The sequence below is a fragment of the Dendrobates tinctorius genome, unplaced genomic scaffold, assembly GCF_039654945.1.
Source record: "Dendrobates tinctorius isolate UK_male_01 unplaced genomic scaffold, ASM3965494v1 ptg000157l, whole genome shotgun sequence".
Classification (NCBI taxonomy): domain Eukaryota; kingdom Metazoa; phylum Chordata; class Amphibia; order Anura; family Dendrobatidae; genus Dendrobates; species Dendrobates tinctorius.
The window spans coordinates 11,412,214-11,432,825 of record NW_027361824.1 but is presented as its reverse complement, the minus strand read 5'-3'; the positions used below and the strand labels follow the sequence as shown (position 1 = coordinate 11,432,825).

Sequence of the window (20,612 nt, the reverse complement as noted above, 5' to 3'; positions counted from 1 at the left end):
TATGTGAGTGGTGTCTGTGTGCTGCATGTGTCTGATATGTGAGCGGTGTGTGTGTGCTGCATGTGTCTGATATGTGAGCGGTGTCTGTGCTGCATGTGTCTGATATGTGAGCGGTGTCTGTGCTGCATGTGTCTGATATGTGAGCGGTGTGTGTGTCTAATATGTGAGCGGTGTGTGCGCTGCATGTGTCTGATATGTGAGCGGTGTGTGTGTGCTGCATGTGTCTGATATGTGAGCGGTGTGTGTGTGCTGCATGTGTCTGATATGTGAGCGGTGTGTGTGTGCTGCATGTGTCTGATATGTGAGCGGTGTGTGCGCTGCATGTGTCTTATATGTGAGCAGTGTGTGCTGCATGTGTCTGATATGTGAGCGGTGTGTGTGTGCTGCATGTGTCTGATATGTGAGCGGTGTGTGTGCTGCATGTGTCTGATATGTGAGCGGTGTGTGTGCTGCATGTGTCTGATATGTGAGCGGTGTGTGCTGCATGTGTCTGATATGTGAGCGGTGTGTGCTGCATGTGTCTGATATGTGAGCGGTGTGTGTGTGCTGCATGTGTCTGATATGTGAGCGGTGTGTGCGCTGCGTGTGTCTGATATTTGAGCGGTGTCTAATATGTGAGCGGTGTGTGCGCTGAATGTGTCTGATATGTGAGCGGTGTGTTTGTCTGATATGTAAGTGATGGGCATACCACTTAAAGGGAGTCTGCCACCCCTTTTTTCGAGTATCAGCTGCCGGCACCACCACCAGGGGCTTATCTACAGCATTCTGTAATGCATTCTGTAATGCTGTAGATAAGCCCCCGATGTAACCTGAAAGATAAGAAAAAAAGAGTTAGATTATACTCACCCCGACGTCTGTTTCGGTCCGATGGGTGTCACAGTCCGGTCCGGCACCTCCCATCTTCTAATGGTGACGTCCTCTTCTTTGCTTCCGTCGTGGCTCCGGCGCGGCGCACTGCTCTGCCCTGTTGAGGTCAGAGCAGAGTACTGCAGTGCGCAGGCGCCGGACCTCTCTGACCTTTCCCGGCACCTGCGCACTGCAGTATTCTGCTCTGCCCTCAACAGGGCAAGCAGTGCGCCTGCGCCGGAGCCACGACGGGAAGTAAAGAAGAGGACGTCACCATTAGAAGATGGGAGGTGCCGGACCGGACTGTGACACCCATCGGACCGAAACAGACGTCGGGGTGAGTATAATCTAACTCTTTTTTTCTTCTTTCAGGTTACATCGGGGGCTTATCTACAGCATTACAGAATGCATTACAGAATGCTGTAGATAAGCCCCTAGTGGCGGTGCCGGCAGCTGATACTCGAAAAAAGGGGTGACAGACTCCCTTTAATAGATTAGGACTTGAACAGCCGCAGCTGGGGAATAATGAGCAATTCTACACTGAATATATATGGGAATTTAATTATTTAGCGGTTGCTTCAGTAATAATGCCATATTAGTACGACAAAGAGCAGCCTAAGTTTTAGGGTGTGTGCACACTGTGGATTCTGCTGCGTTGTACCATTAAAATCAATGGAAAATGAAAACCGCAGTGCAGACGATGCAGATTTGCTGCTGTTTCAAAACCGCAGCATGTCAATTCTTTGTGCGGATTCCGCAGCGGTTTGGTACTTGCTCCATGACAGGTGTCAAACCGCAGAAAAACTGCAGATACACCGCAGATCTTTTGACCTGTAGATTTTCCTGCGGTTTTTTACAAATCTGTGCGGAAAAATCTGCAGCAGAATCCGCAGTGTGTGCACACACCCTTATTGCTGCCCCTTGAAGCAGAAAAATAATCTTTCCATTAGGCACATTGACAGTAAGGAAAAGCATTTGCTGCCCCCTAGTGGAGCTATGGAGGGACGATAACCAGAGAGGTGAATACCTGGAAAACTGTCATCGTAATTTAGTGTATTAATGACCAGATCAGCCTAGATCAATATATTTATTTATACAATCGATTTAAAGTTGAAAATAAAAAGGAATTGCTTCCAAATGGGAGATGATTTTGGTGGTAAGGACTGATCTAAATCCATTCTTTTTACTTTTGGTTAATGTTAATCATTATTACTTTTGCAGCCTTTCTTTGTCTAGTTTTTGGTGGTTTTTACCTGCTTTTCATGTGTGCTATTTTATATGTATTTGTCTTTTTTTTTTTATCGTCATTGCTGCTGTGGATTGTTTTATGCTGATTCATATTTACTACTTTTCGCAAAATTTCCCTCCAGAGCGATTTTTCTGAAACTTCTTGGGCAAAAAGTCAATAATCTATTTATAAAAACTAAGGAAAAAGGAAAAGCATAATAGGGTCTTATCTGGGTGGAAAATGGAATAAAAGCTGATGAAATTTACTCACCCTTTCCAAGAAGGATATAGGCATAAAAACCAATGTCAGCTTGCTGCACGCCCGAAGGTCCACTCCGTGACCAACAATATAAGTCCTTTTGGATAAGTATCAATCTCAGGCTTACTGTGCGCTGCTTGACCAAGATAAATTTACTACCACATGAGAAGTTTAACCGTTTATTCCCAACGCGTTTCAAAGTGTAAAACCACTTCTTCTTCAGGGGATGACATGTAGTCTACATGTCATCCCCTGAAGAAGTGGTTTTACACCTTGAAACGTGTTGGGAATAAACGGTTAAACTTCTCATGTGGTAGTAACTTTATCTTGGTCAAGCAGCACACAGTAAGCCTGAGATTGATACTTATCCAAAAGGACTAATAATCTATTTATATAATTGCCTTGTAATGTCTTCACTTCCTGTTCTATCCCAGAATTCCAAGCGGAGGAAGTTCACCGACCGCCATATTGGGACACCCAAGTGATGGGTGTCTCAATATGGAAACTGCTGCTGGTACCAACCTATTGTGCGGTACCGCCAGCGAACGCCATCACACCACACACACACTCTCTATACGCAGTATGCACCACACACACACTCATACACACACTCACTCTCACTCACACACTCATACACTCACACTTGAAAGAGGAGAGAGCAGTTTGCCTGAAGCAGTGAGTAACCGGAGAGAGAGAAAGGGTTAACAAGTTTTACTAACAATTGATAACAGCAATACTCCTCACAGGGAGGCATTAAAAAGGGTAACAAGAATAAGCAAAATAACAGTAGACTTATCTATTGACGTTCTGGCAGGGGGAAGGCTGGAATATCTCCCGGTGGCTTTGCAACTGTCACACAAAGTCTCTAGCTCTGTTCCGCAGGAAGGAATAGCACTGCCACGCGACAGTGCTGAAGGATTCAGTGCTCTTTGTCTTTGATCCGCTGTATTGCGGAAGCAATCCTCTGGATGAATGTCCCAGGAATGGGGCCGGGCACGGGTCGCAAGTACGTGCACTAGCCACAACAGTCGGCGGTCTCTCGGAGTTGACTCTAGACTGTGGCAACGTTATCCCAGGCGATGCAACAGTATACGATGGTTGGCTCACAGATGGTAACTCAATAACATCAGGGGCAATCACCAAGTCAGTACACGGAGGTCTGGAAGCAGGGGAGTCATCAGTGGGATCGACGGAGAGGGAGTCAACCATCTCATGTCGTCTTCCCGCCAAGTCTGCTCTGTTCCCGTGCTCAGTCCCCCTTATGTACCCTGCGCCCCCTGCTGTCTGACCTCTCTCCCGCTAGCAGTGGTGACAGCCCCGATAGTTCCAGCCCTAAAGGGAACCGCACACCGCTGATTCCGTCTTGTCTCATCTTCTTACTCATACACTCACACACTCACGCAGCCTCTTGCGCGGTACCACCAATGGAACACTGCTGCACTGTGCCTAAGCGAATTCCGTACAGGCTCAGTGAATCATTCGGCTGATCCCAGCAGCAGATGCGCGACGTGTCTACAGGCAGAGGAAGCCGTTCACATTAAGGGGGTTTTCCCACGAGCGAAAATTCATTTTAAAAATTGTCTGTGTCTGACCGAGTACAGAGCATACCACAGCTCCTGGGCAGGGGAGGAAGCAAAAGACAACACTGACATTACAGCAGGAGATCGCAGAGGATACATTTTGTGAGGTAAAAGTACTTCTACCAAGCAGTGGCTCTTAACCCATTAAATGCCGCTGTCATTCACAGACAGCAACATTTATAGCAGTATTGCTTTATACATATACAGTTTAAGTGATCTGACAAGTTTATGCAACAAAATACAGTGAAACTTTAAAAAAAATTCAAATCGCCTCCCTTTTCCTCCACTTAAAATAAAGATCTTACAAAATTCACATCTGGTATTGCTGCATCTATAAAAGTTCGACCTATGAAAATATAAAATTAATTAACCTGAAACTGCAAAGACAAAAATAAAATTGCATTTTTGGGGGGCATCGTCACAACTAGGCAGCAAAATATCATAAAAAAGCAATCAAAATGTCAAAATAATATCAATAAAAACATCCGGTAGTCTTGCAAAAACAAAAAACAAGTGCACATACATCGCCATCAACCGTCAAACTAAAACATTGTAGGTCTCAGAAAATAGCGATACAATCAAAACTTTTTTTTATGAATTTTAAAATTTTCCAGTACATTATATGATAAAATGAATGGCGTCATTCTAAAGTCCAATTCAGACTGATAAAAAACAGCCTCTCGCACGGATGGAAAAATAAAAACTTAAGGCTCTTGGAAGAAGAAGGGGAGGAAAAAGACGAAAGCAAAACAATGAAAATTAAATTAAAGAAGTTAAAGGCTGCAGTGGTCTTCTGACTGATGGACAATTCATGTAGACATTTACCAGCAGCACTCATGAAGGACATCCAGAAAACCAAGTCATCATACCATGGATGCATTGTCCAAAACTACAAGGAGCTCACTTGGACAAAATAGCCATAAATAGGAGAGAAGGACAGCATCCAAACCTGGGTGAAGCAACTAAATCTTCTTTTACTCTGCCAAATACAGTTCAACATTTTGAGTAGATACAAATCTGTGTCTCAACATAGTGCAAACAGCAGGTTTAAATAATACTGATAATTAAAGAAACACCAATATCACCTCCCCTCTCCTGACAAAACCACCCACCAAACACATAACCTATACAACTCTCTACATGTACTATACATTATCCTCAAAGACAGCCTCCTTTCGATGAGCACTTCCTGCATCAAAGGGGGATAGCTATGGGGTCCAACATAGCCCCTACATAGAAGGGGCGCCTGAAAACTTTGAGGCCCACCCATTAAATCTTTTTTGCAAGGTCTTGTTTTGCAATGCAATATGTTATTTAGTTAGTTGAATGGTCTCATGAGCAATCTGGATTTATTTTGATTTTTTTTTTTGTTTCCGTTACAGCATTTTAAAGTTGGGTCGCAAGGCTGAAATATGGAAATGGAGAAGTTGGCAAAGTTCACACATCGGCTGTTGCAATGGCTGCAATTCCACCTTCCACCAAGGTGCTTTTTCATCTGTGGGAATAGGTGATAGTCCGAGGGAGCCAAATCAGGGAAATAGGGTGGGTGCTGAAGCAGTTGGAAACCACAGGAGTGAATTGCAGCAGCCGATGTGTGAACTTTGCCAACTTCTCCATTTCCATATTTCAGCCTTGCGACCCAACTTTAAAATGCTGTAACGGAAACAAAAAAAATCAAAATTAATCCAGATTGCTCATGAGACCATTCAACTAACTAAATAACATATTGCATTGCAAAACAAGACCATGCAAAAAAGATTTCATGGGTGGGCCTCGAAGTTTTTAGGCGCCCCTCGTATGCCAACATCTACATGGCTGTCTTTGATAGGTTCATGTACAGTTCCTCCAGACAGCGCTATATTGATGTGTAACAAGGTGGCACAGGGTGGTAGACGTGGACGGGTTCACTAAGCAACAATCAGTGAGCACCCCGGCACCTTGTACATGAAAAGATAAAGTCCCTTGTACTGCATGTGCAGCATGCATCACAGTATACTCACAGGCTGTCAGATTATCCTCAGCTGCTGCCATGTCAGCTCTGCATTCATGAGCTCCGCAAATCACTTCAGAGACGAGGCCTTTTTTCACCAGTTTATCTTTACTAGACAGTAGTGTACTCATCACATAGGCAGCACAAGTCAAACACAGAGACATAAGAGACATACTCTTATTTTTCCCTGTCATCCGGACAGACTCTATCTTCTGCATCTTCCCAGCAAGCTCAACTATGTCCCTAGATAATCCGTGTCCCACCTGTTTCCTTGGACAATCCCTGCCGCTCTTCTGGATAATCTCTGTCCCACTCATGCTCCAGGCCCACCAGCTTCCAGCCATTTCTCTGTTCTGGCAACGAGTTATAGGGTAACGGGCTCACCGAATCAGCCACCTCCTAATCCCAACAGCTAGCTTCGGATCTTTCCTTGGAACGGTTCTGTATAAGCTGGTGACCACCTACACGATTCTGAGCCTAGGGCCCCTTACGGAAACAGCTTTATCCCCACAGCCTGTAATACTTTGCTCACACGTCCTGCTCTTGGGCAAGGTGCCCGGGTGTCTGACAGAACCAGGAAGTATCTGTCCTATACCTCCCTGCTCTGCGCTGCTCTGTGACTCCTCCAACCTGCTTAACCCCAATGCTGCCTGTATCTAACTAACACTCTTATCAATCCTATTTTCTGTCTCTACTGTGCCCCCTCTATTCTTATCCCCCTATGGTCCTGCACTACTTCCTAATTTATCCCTAAGCTAAAGCACAAAACATCACATTACAGTACATGACAAATACATAACAGTGCACACAACAGCAAAACATTAATAAAACATCAGGGTGCCGCATGTGACACAGGTGAACAGCATTAAGGAGAGAGAAGGTACATGAGGGTCCCCGCCACCTCCTTACCGTTGTTTTTCTTTTACGGGTAGGCGGCATGGAGGAACTCCTTGCCTTCCAGTCTGAAATCAATGAGGTCTATTAAGGAATTACAGTTCACATTAACAAGTTCTACTGTGAGCTTACAATTTTTGGATACTTTAGTTTACAAAGAATGTGGTCGTCTATGTACTGATTTATTTGTTAAATCAACTGATAGGAATAACATTCTGTTTTGATAGAAACCATCTGTGGAGGATGACTAAGGGGATACCCAAAATTAGAGATAACTAAGCTTAAAACTAAGGCTTTGAATTTGAAACACGAGGACCTTCTAAAAGATAAATGTCGACCTGATAAAACAGGAAGAATTCTATTTGTATCCTCTTACTGCTCTTTTAACAAAAACCTACAAAAAAAATGAAGTACTGAGCCCACAGGATAACATTCAATAATGTTTATTTGGTATCAATGATAAAAGAAACATACTAAAAGTGGAGACAGATACAGAGAAACGACTATACTAAAGTGACCCAGATAAATAATTGCTAATATTGCATAAATGCCCACAATCCAATAAAGAGAGTCTAGTAAAGTGCTATTGGAGACTGTGAAGATAAAATACTGTGCAAGACTTGATCAGTTGACTATCATAGGCAGGTTACAGATAAATGATTCATATATGCCGTAAGGAGGCTAAAGACCGTGTAATCAATGGGAGGTATGTGTCACAGAGATGGCTGCTCTCTCTGTGATGTAACCCGGAGTATTTTCTTTCGTTCACATAAGCACTAAGGCTACTTTTACACTTACTGTTTTTTGCAGGTCGATTTTACGGCCCCAACAGATTTCTATGGGGCCGCAAAATCGTCCCGAAAAAATTCCACGGTGCGCCGTGTACCGTACGTTCATGAGGGCCGTTTTTGCGGCCATGATAAAAGATTGAGACTGCTCGATCTTTCATATGGCGTACGGACACGGCCCCCATTGTAAATCAGTCGGGCACAAAAAACAAACGGAAGTTTGTTTTTGCGGTGCACCGTGACTATCGGTTTTGTGGAACACCATTTTTTTTCAATACTATTTCCATAGTATTTGGGGATAAAAACGGCGATCCTCAAACTTTTTTGCGGCCCGTTATTGCGGCAGACCACAAAAAATGCGGCGATAAAAAACAGGCCGCAATAACGGACCACAAAAAATGCGGTAAGTGTAAAAGTAGCCAAAGATGTTGTTTGGGGCACCTGAGTCCGGGTTGCGGGTAGTTATGAGAGATGAGCAGGCCTAACTACCCACATACCTCATCTCTGGGTGCGGTTACAGCTTATGTAATGGAGGCTGTTGTTTGACACATGGTCTGTGTGTTGGGAGGAAGAAGGACTCCTGTATGTGTGGCTCCAGACCGAGCCTGCATGCTGCCCACAGGCCTGAGCCTTGTTAAGGACATTTATGTTTAGTTTTTCCCTGCTCTAAAGGCGGTTTACCTTTTGTTGGGGCTTCTGGGTTTATTAAGCAAATAAACCCACATGAACTAGGGTATATGCACACGTTGTGGATTTGCCTGTGGAATTTTCTACACAAATTTTGCATCTCTTGGCAGAAAACACAGTTAAAAATCCATGCGTTTTTGATGCAGATTTTCATGCAGTTTTTTTCATGCGGATTTCTATGCATTTTTGTAAGCTAAATAAATATCTATTATTTAGCAAAAAAAAAAATTGTGATGTCATTTCTTTGTCCAACCTCTTATTTTACATTCTCCATTGAAGAATAAAGTTTACACACACATAGATATATTAATAGATAGATTACACCAATCCTGAAATTTAGTAATAAACATAAGAAAATGGTACATAGTTAAATACACACACACACGAAATCTGCATTAGGCAGGGTTCACACGACAAACTCGCACGAGTCTCGCACCTCAGTACCCGGCACTGCTGACAGCACTCGGACCGGAGTGTGTGGCTGCGGTACGAGTGCCGGTGGCAGTGCCGGGTATTGAGGTATGAGACTCATGGGAGTTTCTCGCAAGTGTGACCTCAGCCTTAAACACAATATCTGTTTAAACAAAATGGAAGAAAAAATGGCGTTGGCTCCCGCACAACTTTCTGCACCAGAGAGGGAAAGCCAGCGACTGGGGACCGATGTTTTTAGCCTGTCAAGGGGGTAATACCCATGGGTCTTCCAAGGCTTTGAATATCGGCCCTCAGCTGTATAATTAGCCTTTACTGGCTATTAAAAAAATGACGTGGGTCAGCGTCGTATTCACTGAGCAGTTTGTGAGGAAAGCTGCAATCACAAGCAGGTGATGCTTCAGAGGAGGAAAACCTGTAATATTGTTATATTTCTTAGGCCGTGTTCAGACGACCACAATGCATGGACTGAACATGGGTATCCTGACCTTAGTTTACAGTTTTATAGGCATATATGAAGTTTGGAGGTTCAAGACGGTTCTCCCACATTCAGTCCATGCGTTGAGATCCATATATGAACTGTGAAATAAAGCAGTCTGAACCGGCGCTAAATAATGTGTTCCTAACACAATGGTTATAATAAGAAAGATAAGACTACAATAAACCGTGATGTGGATGTCGCTCCCCAGACCTTCAATCATCGGTCCCCTCAGTGATTGGATATTGACGGTCTTTATTAGTTTTACAATAGACCTTTAATATGTAAGTTGAGAAAAAAAGAAAAAACTCTTGGACAGTAGATAATTACACATTTTTCTTTTGTTTATCTGTATTTAAATATTTACTAATTCATTCATTTCTAATCTTCACTAATTCCACCTGTATAAACCTCATTAAAATAAGTACAAATACAAATGTCTAGACGAAAATAAAGTATCTTTTATTAACACAATAAAACAATACAATCTAAATTGGGAAATAGCAAAACATTTACAAATAATTTATTTTCAAGAGTAAAAATACATTTTTTATATAGAAATCCAGGTAATTGTCTGATTGAGACAAATATGTAGAAAATCTGCTGCTACGATGTTTATTCACCAGTCCATATCATACAGTCACTCAATTTATAAGTTTGTATTAATATCACTTTTAATCCACTTCTTCAATAACGGGTCCTGTGTTGGGGCCCTGTTTTGCTTGGGCACTGCAGCTGGCGCCAGGCATTCCTCCTGGCATCCCACTTGTGGGGGCTCCTTGGTACAGTTTGGTGGTGATGGGATTGCACACCTTCTCCAGCTCCTTCTGCTGATGGGCATACTCCTCTTTCTCAGCCAACTGGTTCTTGTCCAGCCATGATAGGGCCTCATTACACTTCTCCATGATGATCTTTTTATCTCCAGGACTTATCTTATCCTTCACATTTTCGTCCTCCACTGCACTCTTCATACTGAAGACATAGGCCTCCAGGGAGTTCTTAGCCGCAATCCTCTCTCTTTGAGTGTCATCGTCCGCCTTATACCTCTCGGCCTCTTCCACCATCTTCTCAATCTCCTCTCTGCTCAGCCTGCCCTTGTCATTGGTGATTGTGATTTTGTTCTGTTTGCCAGAGCTTTTGTCCATGGCAGACACATTGAGAATACCATTAGCATCTATGTCAAAAGTCACTTCAATTTGTGGCACTCCACGTGGGGCTGGAGGAATCCCACTGAGTTCAAACTTGCCAAGAAGATTGTTGTCCTTGGTCATTGCTCTCTCACCCTCAAACACCTGGATGAGGACTCCTGGCTGGTTGTCAGAATAAGTGGTGAAGGTTTGTGTCTGCTTAGTTGGGATGGTTGTGTTTCGCTTGATCAGAACAGTCATTACTCCTCCGGCTGTTTCAAGGCCGAGGGAGAGTGGTGCTACATCCAGAAGAAGGAGATCCTGAACCTTCTCAGACTTATCACCAGTTAATATGGCAGCTTGAACAGCAGCTCCATAGGCCACAGCCTCATCAGGGTTGATGCTCTTGTTCAGCTCTTTCCCATTAAAGAAGTCTTGAAGTAGCTTCTGCACTTTGGGGATACGGGTTGATCCTCCAACCAAGACTATATCATGAATTTGAGATTTGTCCATTTTAGCATCTCTGAGGGCTTTTTCTACAGGATACAGGGTACCTCTAAAGAGGTCTGTACACAGTTCCTCAAAGCGAGCTCTGGTTATGGACATATAGAAGTCAATGCCCTCATATAGAGAGTCAATCTCGATGCTGGCTTGGCTGCTGGAGGACAGGGTTCTCTTGGCTCTCTCGCAGGCCGTCCTGAGCCTTCTCAATGCTCTCTTGTTCTGGCTGATGTCCTTCTTGTGTTTGCGTTTGAACTCCTCCACAAAGTGATTGACCATACGGTTATCAAAGTCCTCTCCTCCCAGATGGGTGTCACCAGCTGTGGCCTTGACCTCAAACACACCATCATCAATGGTGAGAATGGAAACATCGAAGGTGCCCCCTCCTAAGTCGAAGATCAGGACGTTACGTTCTCCACGGCTGCCCTTGTCCAGTCCGTAAGCGATGGCGGCTGCTGTGGGCTCATTGATGATTCTCAGCACATTCATACCAGCGATGACTCCAGCGTCCTTGGTGGCTTGCCTTTGGGAATCATTGAAATAGGCCGGGACGGTAATAACAGCGTCTTTCACTGGATGGCCCAGATAGGCCTCGGCCGTCTCTTTCATCTTCAGCAAAACCATGGAGGAGATTTCCTCAGGAGAAAATGTCTTCTGTTCCCCTTTGTAGTCCACAGTCACCTTAGGTTTTCCTCCATCACTCACCACCCTGAATGGCCAGTGCTTCATGTCAGACTGCACCACCGGGTCGTCAAACTTTCGGCCGATCAGCCTCTTGGCATCGAAGACGGTGTTCTGTGGGTTCATGGCCACCTGGTTCTTGGCTGCATCGCCGATCAGTCTCTCGGTGTCGGTGAAGGCCACGTAACTTGGGGTGGTGCGGTTTCCCTGGTCGTTGGCGATGATCTCCACTTTGCCATGTTGAAAGACGCCAACACAGGAATAGGTGGTGCCCAGGTCGATGCCGACTGCAGCTCCTTTGGCGGACATTATGGTAGAGGAGTGCGAGGGAGAAATAGTGAATAGCTTCTCCTGCTGTGTCTGGTGTGGAGCTTCTGCGCTTTTCTCTGCTGCTGTGTCTGGTGCTGCCGTCCAGTCGTTCTTCCTCCTGCCTCTGTGTCAGGCTCTCAGTCTGTACCTCAGACGTGCTGCTGTCATGTGTATTTATACTGTAAGCCGCATTCCAGCCTCTGAGGTAACAGCCAATCAGCACTCTCCAATCCACACGCAGCTCCATAGAAACAGTCCTGAACATTCACGAAGCGTCCCCTGCAGTCAGCCAATCACAGCGCAGCTCTGGTGATGTCATCACTCGAGACACTTCCAGCTGATTCCAGGGCAGAAACCTTCTGACCAATTAGATTTGAGTGTGCTATGACGTCACTGGGCGGGAAGCTTCCAGCAGCTGCTATTGGCTGACATTTCTCGGCGCTTCCAGCTGCTTCTCAGCTGTTCCAGATCTGTGGTGATGTCCTGTCCCTGTGTAATAAGTATAATGGCTATTACAACCGCTGTCTCCTCTGAGCTTCGTGTGACCGCTGCTCTATCAGCTCCTGAGAAACCGCACCGAATATTACACTTGGCAACAGACGATGAATTAGTGCAGGTCCCCCTCCCCTTTCATAGTGGTACAGTCCGTGCAGGGAGTGGAACATGAGAAGAACTGATGAGAAGCTTCCACCTCAGAGGACAGGAGGGGAGGCTGCAGTGTAATGGAGGCAATATCCAGTGCGGTGTAAAGGCCCCGTCACACTAAGTGATCTCGGTAGCGAGATCACTGCTGAGTCACAACTTTTGTGAGGTAACAGCGATCTCACCAGCGAGATTGCTGTGTGTGACAGCGATCAGCGAGCGGCCCCCCTGCCGGTATCGCTGATCGCTGCAAGAAATCTCTGGACATTTCTTTGGTCGCTGGTCTCCCGCTGGCCAGCACGCATCGCTGTGTGTGACAGCGGGAGACCAGCGATCAGGTGTAAAAAATAATAAAAAAAATTAAAAATATAGTTATTCTCACCTTCCGACGTCCCGTTCAGCCATCCTGCCTCTCTCCACGCTCCGGTCCCAGTGATCCTTTGCACGAATGACCGTGAGACTTTGTTATCCCGTGAGACTGTGACATCTCGCGGTCATTCATGCAAAGGATCACTGGGACCGGAGCGTGGAGAGAGGCGGGATGGCTGAACGGGACGTCGGAAGGTGAGAATAACTATATTTTTTATTTTGATACTATTTTCTACAGCTCACCAGCGATCACATAGCGACTTACTAGCGATCCTGACACCTTCATATCGGTGTCGGGATCGCTGGTGAGTCGCTTAGTGTGACGGAGCCTTAAGGGGTCAGTGTAAGAGAACGGCCTGAGGAACCACTAGTCCCAGCATGCCCTGTCATCCTCCTGGTGAGGGGACGGCGGCTCCTATGTGCAGTGGGTTTGTGCCCGGTCGGTCATCGCTAGGGTCGGATCACACGTCCGATTCCTGGGTGATGTTGGATCGCCCACCAGGGCAGTGGGGATACTCAGTACCGGGCCGCTTCTTAAAGGGGAAGTGTCACAGCGGCAGTGACCCGGTCCGTTCCCTGGGCGTCCAATAAAAGGGTTGATGAGGAAGGGGATAAAGTTTGTAATAAAGTGTTCGTGACGCCACCCGTGGTATTCGGTCAGGGGACTGACGCTGCAATGCAGATCCTCTGGGATGGTGATGGGGCAGCAAAGATGGTTAAGCTCTCCACGGGTAGAGCGGAGTCCCAGGGCAGTTCGGGTATTAAAGGTGATGTTGGTAGTGAGTGTGGTGCAGGGCAGGTGACGCAGGAATGGTTAGCGGACACAGCAGGGTGCAGTTTCCAAAGCTTTAAGGTACTGTCACACTTAGCGATGCACCAGCGATCCCGACCAGCGATATGACGCGGTCAGGATCGCTGGTACATCGCTAAGTGGTCGCTAGTGAGCTGCCAGACAGACAGATCTCACCAGCGACATCGCTGGGGTCGGTGGTCGCTACTTACCTGTCACACGAGGTGATCCTGCGTCCTCCCGCCCGGCTCCACGCGTCGCTCGTCGCCACAGCAGGAAGCTGACGAGAAACAGTCCAGCCTGTTCTCGCGCGATCAGCGATAACCAGGGGGAGCGGGTTGTAGGTAAGTATCACACAGCGATATCGCTTAGTGTGACATGCCCTTTAGGCTACGTGCACACGCTGCGGATTGGGGTGTGGATTTGGCCGCGCAGATTTTGTAAAATCCGCAGGTAAATCTGCAGGTCCAAAGACCTGCGGTTTTACCTGTGGATTGGCCTGCGGATTGCTCTGCGTTTTTTCATCTCCACAATGGAGGAGATGGCAAACCGCAGCGGCATCCGCAGAAAGATGACAAGTCAATTCTTTCTGTGGTTTCAAAACCGCAGGAAAAACGCGCGGAAAAATCCGCACCGTCTGCACTGCATTTTTTTATTCCCATAGGGAATAATGGTACTGTACACCACAGCAAAAACTGCTGCGGACCCGCAGCGGCCAGAACCGCAGCAGAATCTGCAGCGTGTGCACACTGCCTAACCCACAGTTCCCCAGTCCACAAACACCAGCCGTGTCCTCCAGGTGAGGGCTCTAGCAAACTACCAGATAGATCAGGAATAATATGCAGAATTGAGAGTCCTCAGTGGTTGATACCTTTTAATGGCTAACTGAAAAGATGGTAACACATTGCAAGCTTTCGAGATTACTCAGGTCTCGTCATCAGGCACTGACTAATACAAAATCTGAAGAATCACATATTTATGCACAAGACAGCACAGAAAAAATGCAATAGATAAGGCAAGTGACGTGAAGCAGAATTGTCTGTTGTGAATTCGCTTTCTGGCCTACCTCTGGTTGCTAGTGAAGGTAGTGGAGCTGGTCATATTGACAGAGGGGTCGTGAGTTCTCTTTCTGGGCTCCCTCTGGTGGCTACTGGAGGTAATGGAGCTGATCTGATTAACAGAGGCTTGCCCCCTGATAATGAGGAGGACGATTGGAGATCCAGGGTTTCAGACTGGATTTAACACAGCCAACTCCCTCTATCCCTGCTGGTGATTTTTTCCTGCCTCCTGAGGTCTTAGTTTCCAGCTCAGTCCCTGCATGCTCAGCTAAGTGTTCTTTTGCTATTGTTCACATTTGATCTGGTTTTGTCTATTTCAGTTTTGTGTGGTCAGTCAGCTCTGGCTGGGGCTGTGCTGAATCTCCATCCGTATGTTACTGCTTGTGCCAGTTTGCTTTTGTCCCATATTAGATTGGCCTCTTTTTGCTCTGCTTTCAGAATATACCAGAGTGCTGATATAGTGGGCGAAGTCGTGCAACGTCAGTATTTTTCTATCAGACGTGTTGGACATTTTTTGCAGGGTTTTTTGTGTGATTGCAGATAGTGTCTTTCCTTTCCTGTTTAGTCAGTGTGGGCCCCATCATTTGCTCAGTCTATTTTCCTACCTGCGTTTGTGTTTTTATCTTGTCGCACCGACAGTATATGTTTGGGGGCTATCTATTCCTTTGGGGTCTGCTCTGGGGCAGGTTAAATTTCCCCTTTCTTGCTTTAGGCTTATTTAGCTCTCCGGCTGTGCCGAGGCGTCTAGGACCACCCTAGGTACACTTCACGTCTACTGCTAGTTGTGTGGATAGGATCAGGATTCTGCAATCCGCTTAGTTACCAACCTCTCTGGTTTTCTGTGGCTTAGCTTGGTCTTGCTCTCCTCCTCGGTGATCCAATCATAACAATTGTCATTATGGGATGGGGAGAGACATAAATATTGAAACAGTTCATAGATAAGGACTCTTGATGTTTTATTGCCCTCTGGGGTCTGGTTCTGTGTTGTGATGCCCCCACAAGGTCTTAGGAGCAAATTCCTTAATTGATGTAAAAGACATAAAACCATGCGACACATTCATTACTGCATTGAGTGTGTCAAAGGTCATCATGAATTTGTACTCACAGACTCTTCTCTCCCTCTGAGATGTGAAGTTACCTTTCAATACCAGTAATTTCATATCAATGGTGCTGTGATCAGGCATACAAAAATGTTTTGCCACAGGTAGATCCATTCTTTTTTCTCTTATTGTGTGGCGATGAGAATTCATCCTTATTCTAAGCTTTTGCCCTGTCTCCCCCACACAGACCCCCAGTTGGACTTTTAGTACAAATAATTAAGTACACCACATTAGATGTGATGCAGCTGAAAGTACCTGGGATCTTGTCGTCCTGATGTGAATTGGGGATCTTTATCTTGTCCGTGGTCATTATAAGTGGACAGGTTTTCCTTTTTTTCTAGTTGCAAGGAAATGTTCCTGCAGCTGTTGGAGAGGACATGCAGCTTCTGACAATGATGTTTCTTAGATTTGGGGGCTGCCTAAAAGCACAGCAGTGGGGGGTCTGGAAAAATGGATTGTAATCGGGCAACTTTTTGGAGTAAAGGTTGTAATTTCCGTGCAGCTTCCCTTAGCACTTCCAGATTTGGGTTGTAGGGGATGAAGAGACCTGAATAGTCTCGAAAGCTTGCAATTTGTTACCATCTTTTCAGTTAGCCATTAAAAGGAATCAACCACTGAGGACTCTCAATTCTGAGTATTATTCTATCTACTGGCTAACACGGTACAAAGATATACATCTTTCCTGTAGGTAGATCAGGATCCACCTTTCCAGGACTCCTTTCTGTATATGCCTTTCCTGGCCATCTCACTGTGCTGGCTTTCCACCTCTCCTGCCCATCACCTCACAGTCAGGGCAGCAGCCGCGGACCTTGTCGGGTGACGTCCTCTCTGCATCCCCTTGCTCCCTTAAGGCTGCGTTTTCGGCGAAGATAACTGTGGCTTGTGGCTGAAGCACCTAAATATGCTCCTGCCTCCGGCTTTCTAGCTGATTCTGATGATTTCTCCACTAGGCTTGGGGGCCGGTACCCCACTGCGACCTGGTCCCTCTAATACTGGATCGTGCCCCAGAGATGGAATGTTCACTGTCCGTGCACCTAGGACCCCTTCCCTCTTCTGGGAACATGCTTCAATCTAGTTTTCTTTCTGCAGCTCCTCCTCACAGGGAGCTGCTCCACTACTGTACACGTCTCTTCACTTTCCTTCTACTCTCTGAACTGTTCTGTTCTGTCCAGCTCTCTAAGCTCCTCTCCCTACCATCTCCACCCACTTCCCAATACCCTTTACTACTCAACCTGGGATGAGACCATACAGCCGTAGGGTACGTCCAGGGTGCCCTGCTGCTATAATATGTGTTGGGTGATGTTCCCTCCTTACAGTGCCTTGCGAAAGTATTTGGCCCCCTGGAACTTTTAAACCTTTTCCCACATATCATGCTTCAAACATAAAGATACCAAATGTAAATTTTTGGTGAATAATCAACAACAAGTGGGACACAGTTGTGAAGTTGAACGAAATTTATTGGTTATTTTAAATTTTTGTGGAAATTCAAAAACTGATAAGTGGGGTGTGCAATAGTATTCGCCCCTTTAACTTAATACTTTGTGGCGCCACCTGTGGCTGCGATTACAGCTGCAAGTCGCTTGGGGTATGTCTCTACCAGTTTTGTACATCAAGAGACTGAAATTCTTGCCCATTCTTCCTTGGCAAACATCTCGAGCTCAGTGAGGTGGGATGGAGATCGTTTGTGAACAGAAGTTTTCAGCTCTTTCCACAGATTCTCGATTGGATTCAGGTCTGGACTTTGACTTGGCCATTCTAACACCTGGATATGTTTATTTGTGAACCATTCCATTGTAGATTTTGCTTTAGGTTTGGGATCATTGTCTTGTTGGAAGACAAATCTCCGTCCCAGTCTCAGGTCTTTTGCAGACTCCAACAGGTTTTCTTCAAGAATGGTCCTGTATTTGGCTCCATCCATCTTTCCATCAATTTTAACCATCTTCCCTGTCCCTGCTGAAGAAAAGCAGGCCCAAACCATGATGCTGCCACCACCATGTTTGACAGTGGGGATGGTGTGTTCAGGGTGATGAGCTGTGTTGCCTTTATGCCAAACATATTGTTTGGCATTGTTGCCAAAAAGTTCAATTTTGGCTTCATCTGACCAGAGCACCTTCTTCCACGTTTGGTGTGTCTCCCAGGTGGCTGGTTGCAAAATTTAAACAACACTTTTTATGGATATCTTTGAGAAATGGCTTTCTTCTTGCCACTCTTCCATAAAGGCCAGACTTGTACACTGTATGACTGATTATTGTCCTATGGACAGACTGTCCCACCTCAGCTGTAGATCTCTGCAGTTCATCCAGAGTGATCATGGGCCTCTTGGCTGCATCTTTGATCAGTCTTCTCCTTGTTTGAGATGAAAGTTTGGAGGGACGGCCGGGTCTTGGTAGATTCGCAGTGGTATGATACTCCTTCCATTTCAATATGATAGCTTGCACAGTGCTCCTTGGGATGTTTAAAGTTTTCGAAATCATTTTGTATCCATATCCAGCTTTAAACTTCTCCACAACAGTATCACGGACCTGCCTGCTGTGTTCATTGATCTTCATGATGCTCTCTGTGCTTCAAAGAGAACCCTGAGACTATCACAGAGCAGGTGCACTTATACGGAGACTTGATTACACACAGGTGGATATTTATCATCATTAGCCATTTAGGACAACATGGATCATTCAGAGATTCACAATGAACGTCTGGAGTGAGTTTGCTGCACTGAAAGTAAAGGGGCCGAATAATATTGCACGCCCCACTTTTCAGTTTTTGACTTTCCACAAAAATTTAAAATAACCAATAAATTTCGTTCAACTTCACAATTGTGTTCCACTTGTTGTTGATTCTTCACCAAAAATTTACATTAGGTATCTTTATGTTTGAAGCATGATATGTGGGAAAAAGGTTTAAATGTTTCAGGGGGCCGAATACTTTTGCAAGGCACTGTACCTGAGAGTGGGTGAGGTGCAGTACCTCTGTGGCGACTGAACCCTCAGGGGCGCCACATGTACACGCAGTTTTGTCCGGTCTGACCGCGGTCTCCTGACTCGACATGGACAGTATGGACGGCCCGGACATCGCGGTGTGTACTCAACCAGAGAAAGTCACACATGTGACCATCATGGCCCCCACCAGGGGCCGTCACTGACAGTGATGGGCCCCTGTGCAGGAGTTGTGTCTGGGGCCCTATCAAGCCCCACCCAGATAAACAAGCTCATTTATATGTACATTCACATTAAGCACCTAATAAAAAGTACGCGTGCCCGGTTACCAGGGGTGGATTAAGGGTAGCCAGGGCCCGGGGCAGTTCAGACTCTGTGGGCCCCCCTCGTCACGTGACGGGGGTCACGAATCGTAGAGCCACACTCTACATAGAGAATAATGGGGCCTCCAGCACCGACCTCCACCCGCAGAGCCGCACTCCACATAGAGAATAATGGGGCCTCCAGCACCGACCTCCACCTGCAGAGCCCCACTCCACATAGAGACTAATGGAGCCTCCAGCACCGACCTCCACCCGCAGAGCCGCACTCCACATAGAGAATAATGGAGCCTCCAGCACCGACCTCCACCCGCAGAGCCGCACTCCACATAGAGAATAATGGAGCCTCCAGATCCGACCTCCACCCGCAGAGCCACACTCTACATAGAGAATAATGGAGCCTCCAGCACCTACCTCCACCCGCAGAGCCACACTCCACATAGAGAATAATGGAGCCTCCAGCACCGACCTCCACCCGCAGAGCCACACTCCACATAGAGAATAATGGAGCCTCCAGCACCGACCTCCACCCGCACTCCACATAGAGAATAATGGGGCCTCCAGATCCGACCTCCACCCGCAGAGCCCCACTCCACATAGAAAATAATGGAGCCTCCAGCACCTACCTCCACCCGCAGAGCCGCACTCCACATAGAGAATAATGGAGCCTCCAGATCCGACCTCCACCCGCAGAGCCCCACTCCACATAGAGAATAATGGAGCCTCCAGCACCTACCTCCACCCGCAGAGCCACACTCCACATAGAGAATAATGGAGCCTCCAGCACCGACCTCCACCCGCAGAGCCGCACTCCACATAGAGAATAATGGAGCCTCCAGCACCGACCTCCACCCGCAGAGCCACACTCCACATAGAGAATAATGGAGCCTCCAGCACCGACCTCCACCCGCACTCCACATAGAGAATAATGGGGCCTCCAGCACCGACCTCCACCCGCAGAGCCGCACTCCACATAGAGAATAATGGAGCCTCCAGCACCGACCTCCACCCGCAGAGCCACACTCCACATAGAGAATAATGGAGCCTCCAGCACCGACCTCCACCCGCACTCCACATAGAGAATAATGGGGCCTCCAGATCCGACCTCCACCCGCAGAGCCCCACTCCACATAGAAAATAATGGAGCCTCCAGCACCAACCTCCACCCGCAGAGCCGCACTCCACATAGAGAATAATGGAGCCTCCAGATCCGACCTCCACCCGCAGAGCCCCACTCCACATAGAGAATAATGGAGCCTCCAGCACCTACCTCCACCCGCAGAGCCACACTCCACATAGAGAATAATGGAGCCTCCAGCACCGACCTCCACCCGCAGAGCCGCACTCCACATAGAGAATAATGGAGCCTCCAGCACCGACCTCCACCCGCAGAGCCACACTCCACATAGAGAATAATGGAGCCTCCAGCACCGACCTCCACCCGCACTCCACATAGAGAATAATGGGGCCTCCAGCACCGACCTCCACCCGCAGAGCCGCACTCCACATAGAGAATAATGGAGCCTCCAGCACCGACCTCCACCCGCAGAGCCGCACTCCACATAGAGAATAATGGGGCCTCCAGCACCGACCTCCACCCGCAG

The 20,612-nt window shown here is 46.8% G+C and overlaps 1 protein-coding gene across 1 annotated transcript; it reads right to left on the bottom strand.

Annotated features, from left to right (window-relative positions):
• Window positions 1-9,619: 9,619 nt before the first annotated feature.
• Window positions 9,620-12,013, bottom strand: LOC141051574 (heat shock 70 kDa protein-like). The gene has a single exon (XM_073548569.1). The coding sequence runs from the start codon at window positions 11,794-11,796 to the stop codon at window positions 9,853-9,855; it is 1,944 nt and encodes a 647-aa protein (XP_073404670.1). The 5' UTR covers window positions 11,797-12,013; the 3' UTR covers window positions 9,620-9,852.
• Between the last annotated feature and the right edge of the window lie 8,599 nt (window positions 12,014-20,612).

Bases quoted from the DNA above. Each gene is read 5' to 3' on its own strand.
- LOC141051574 (XM_073548569.1), bottom strand. From the start codon at position 11,796: ATGTCCGCCAAAGGAGCTGCAGTCGGCATCGACCTGGGCACCACCTAT.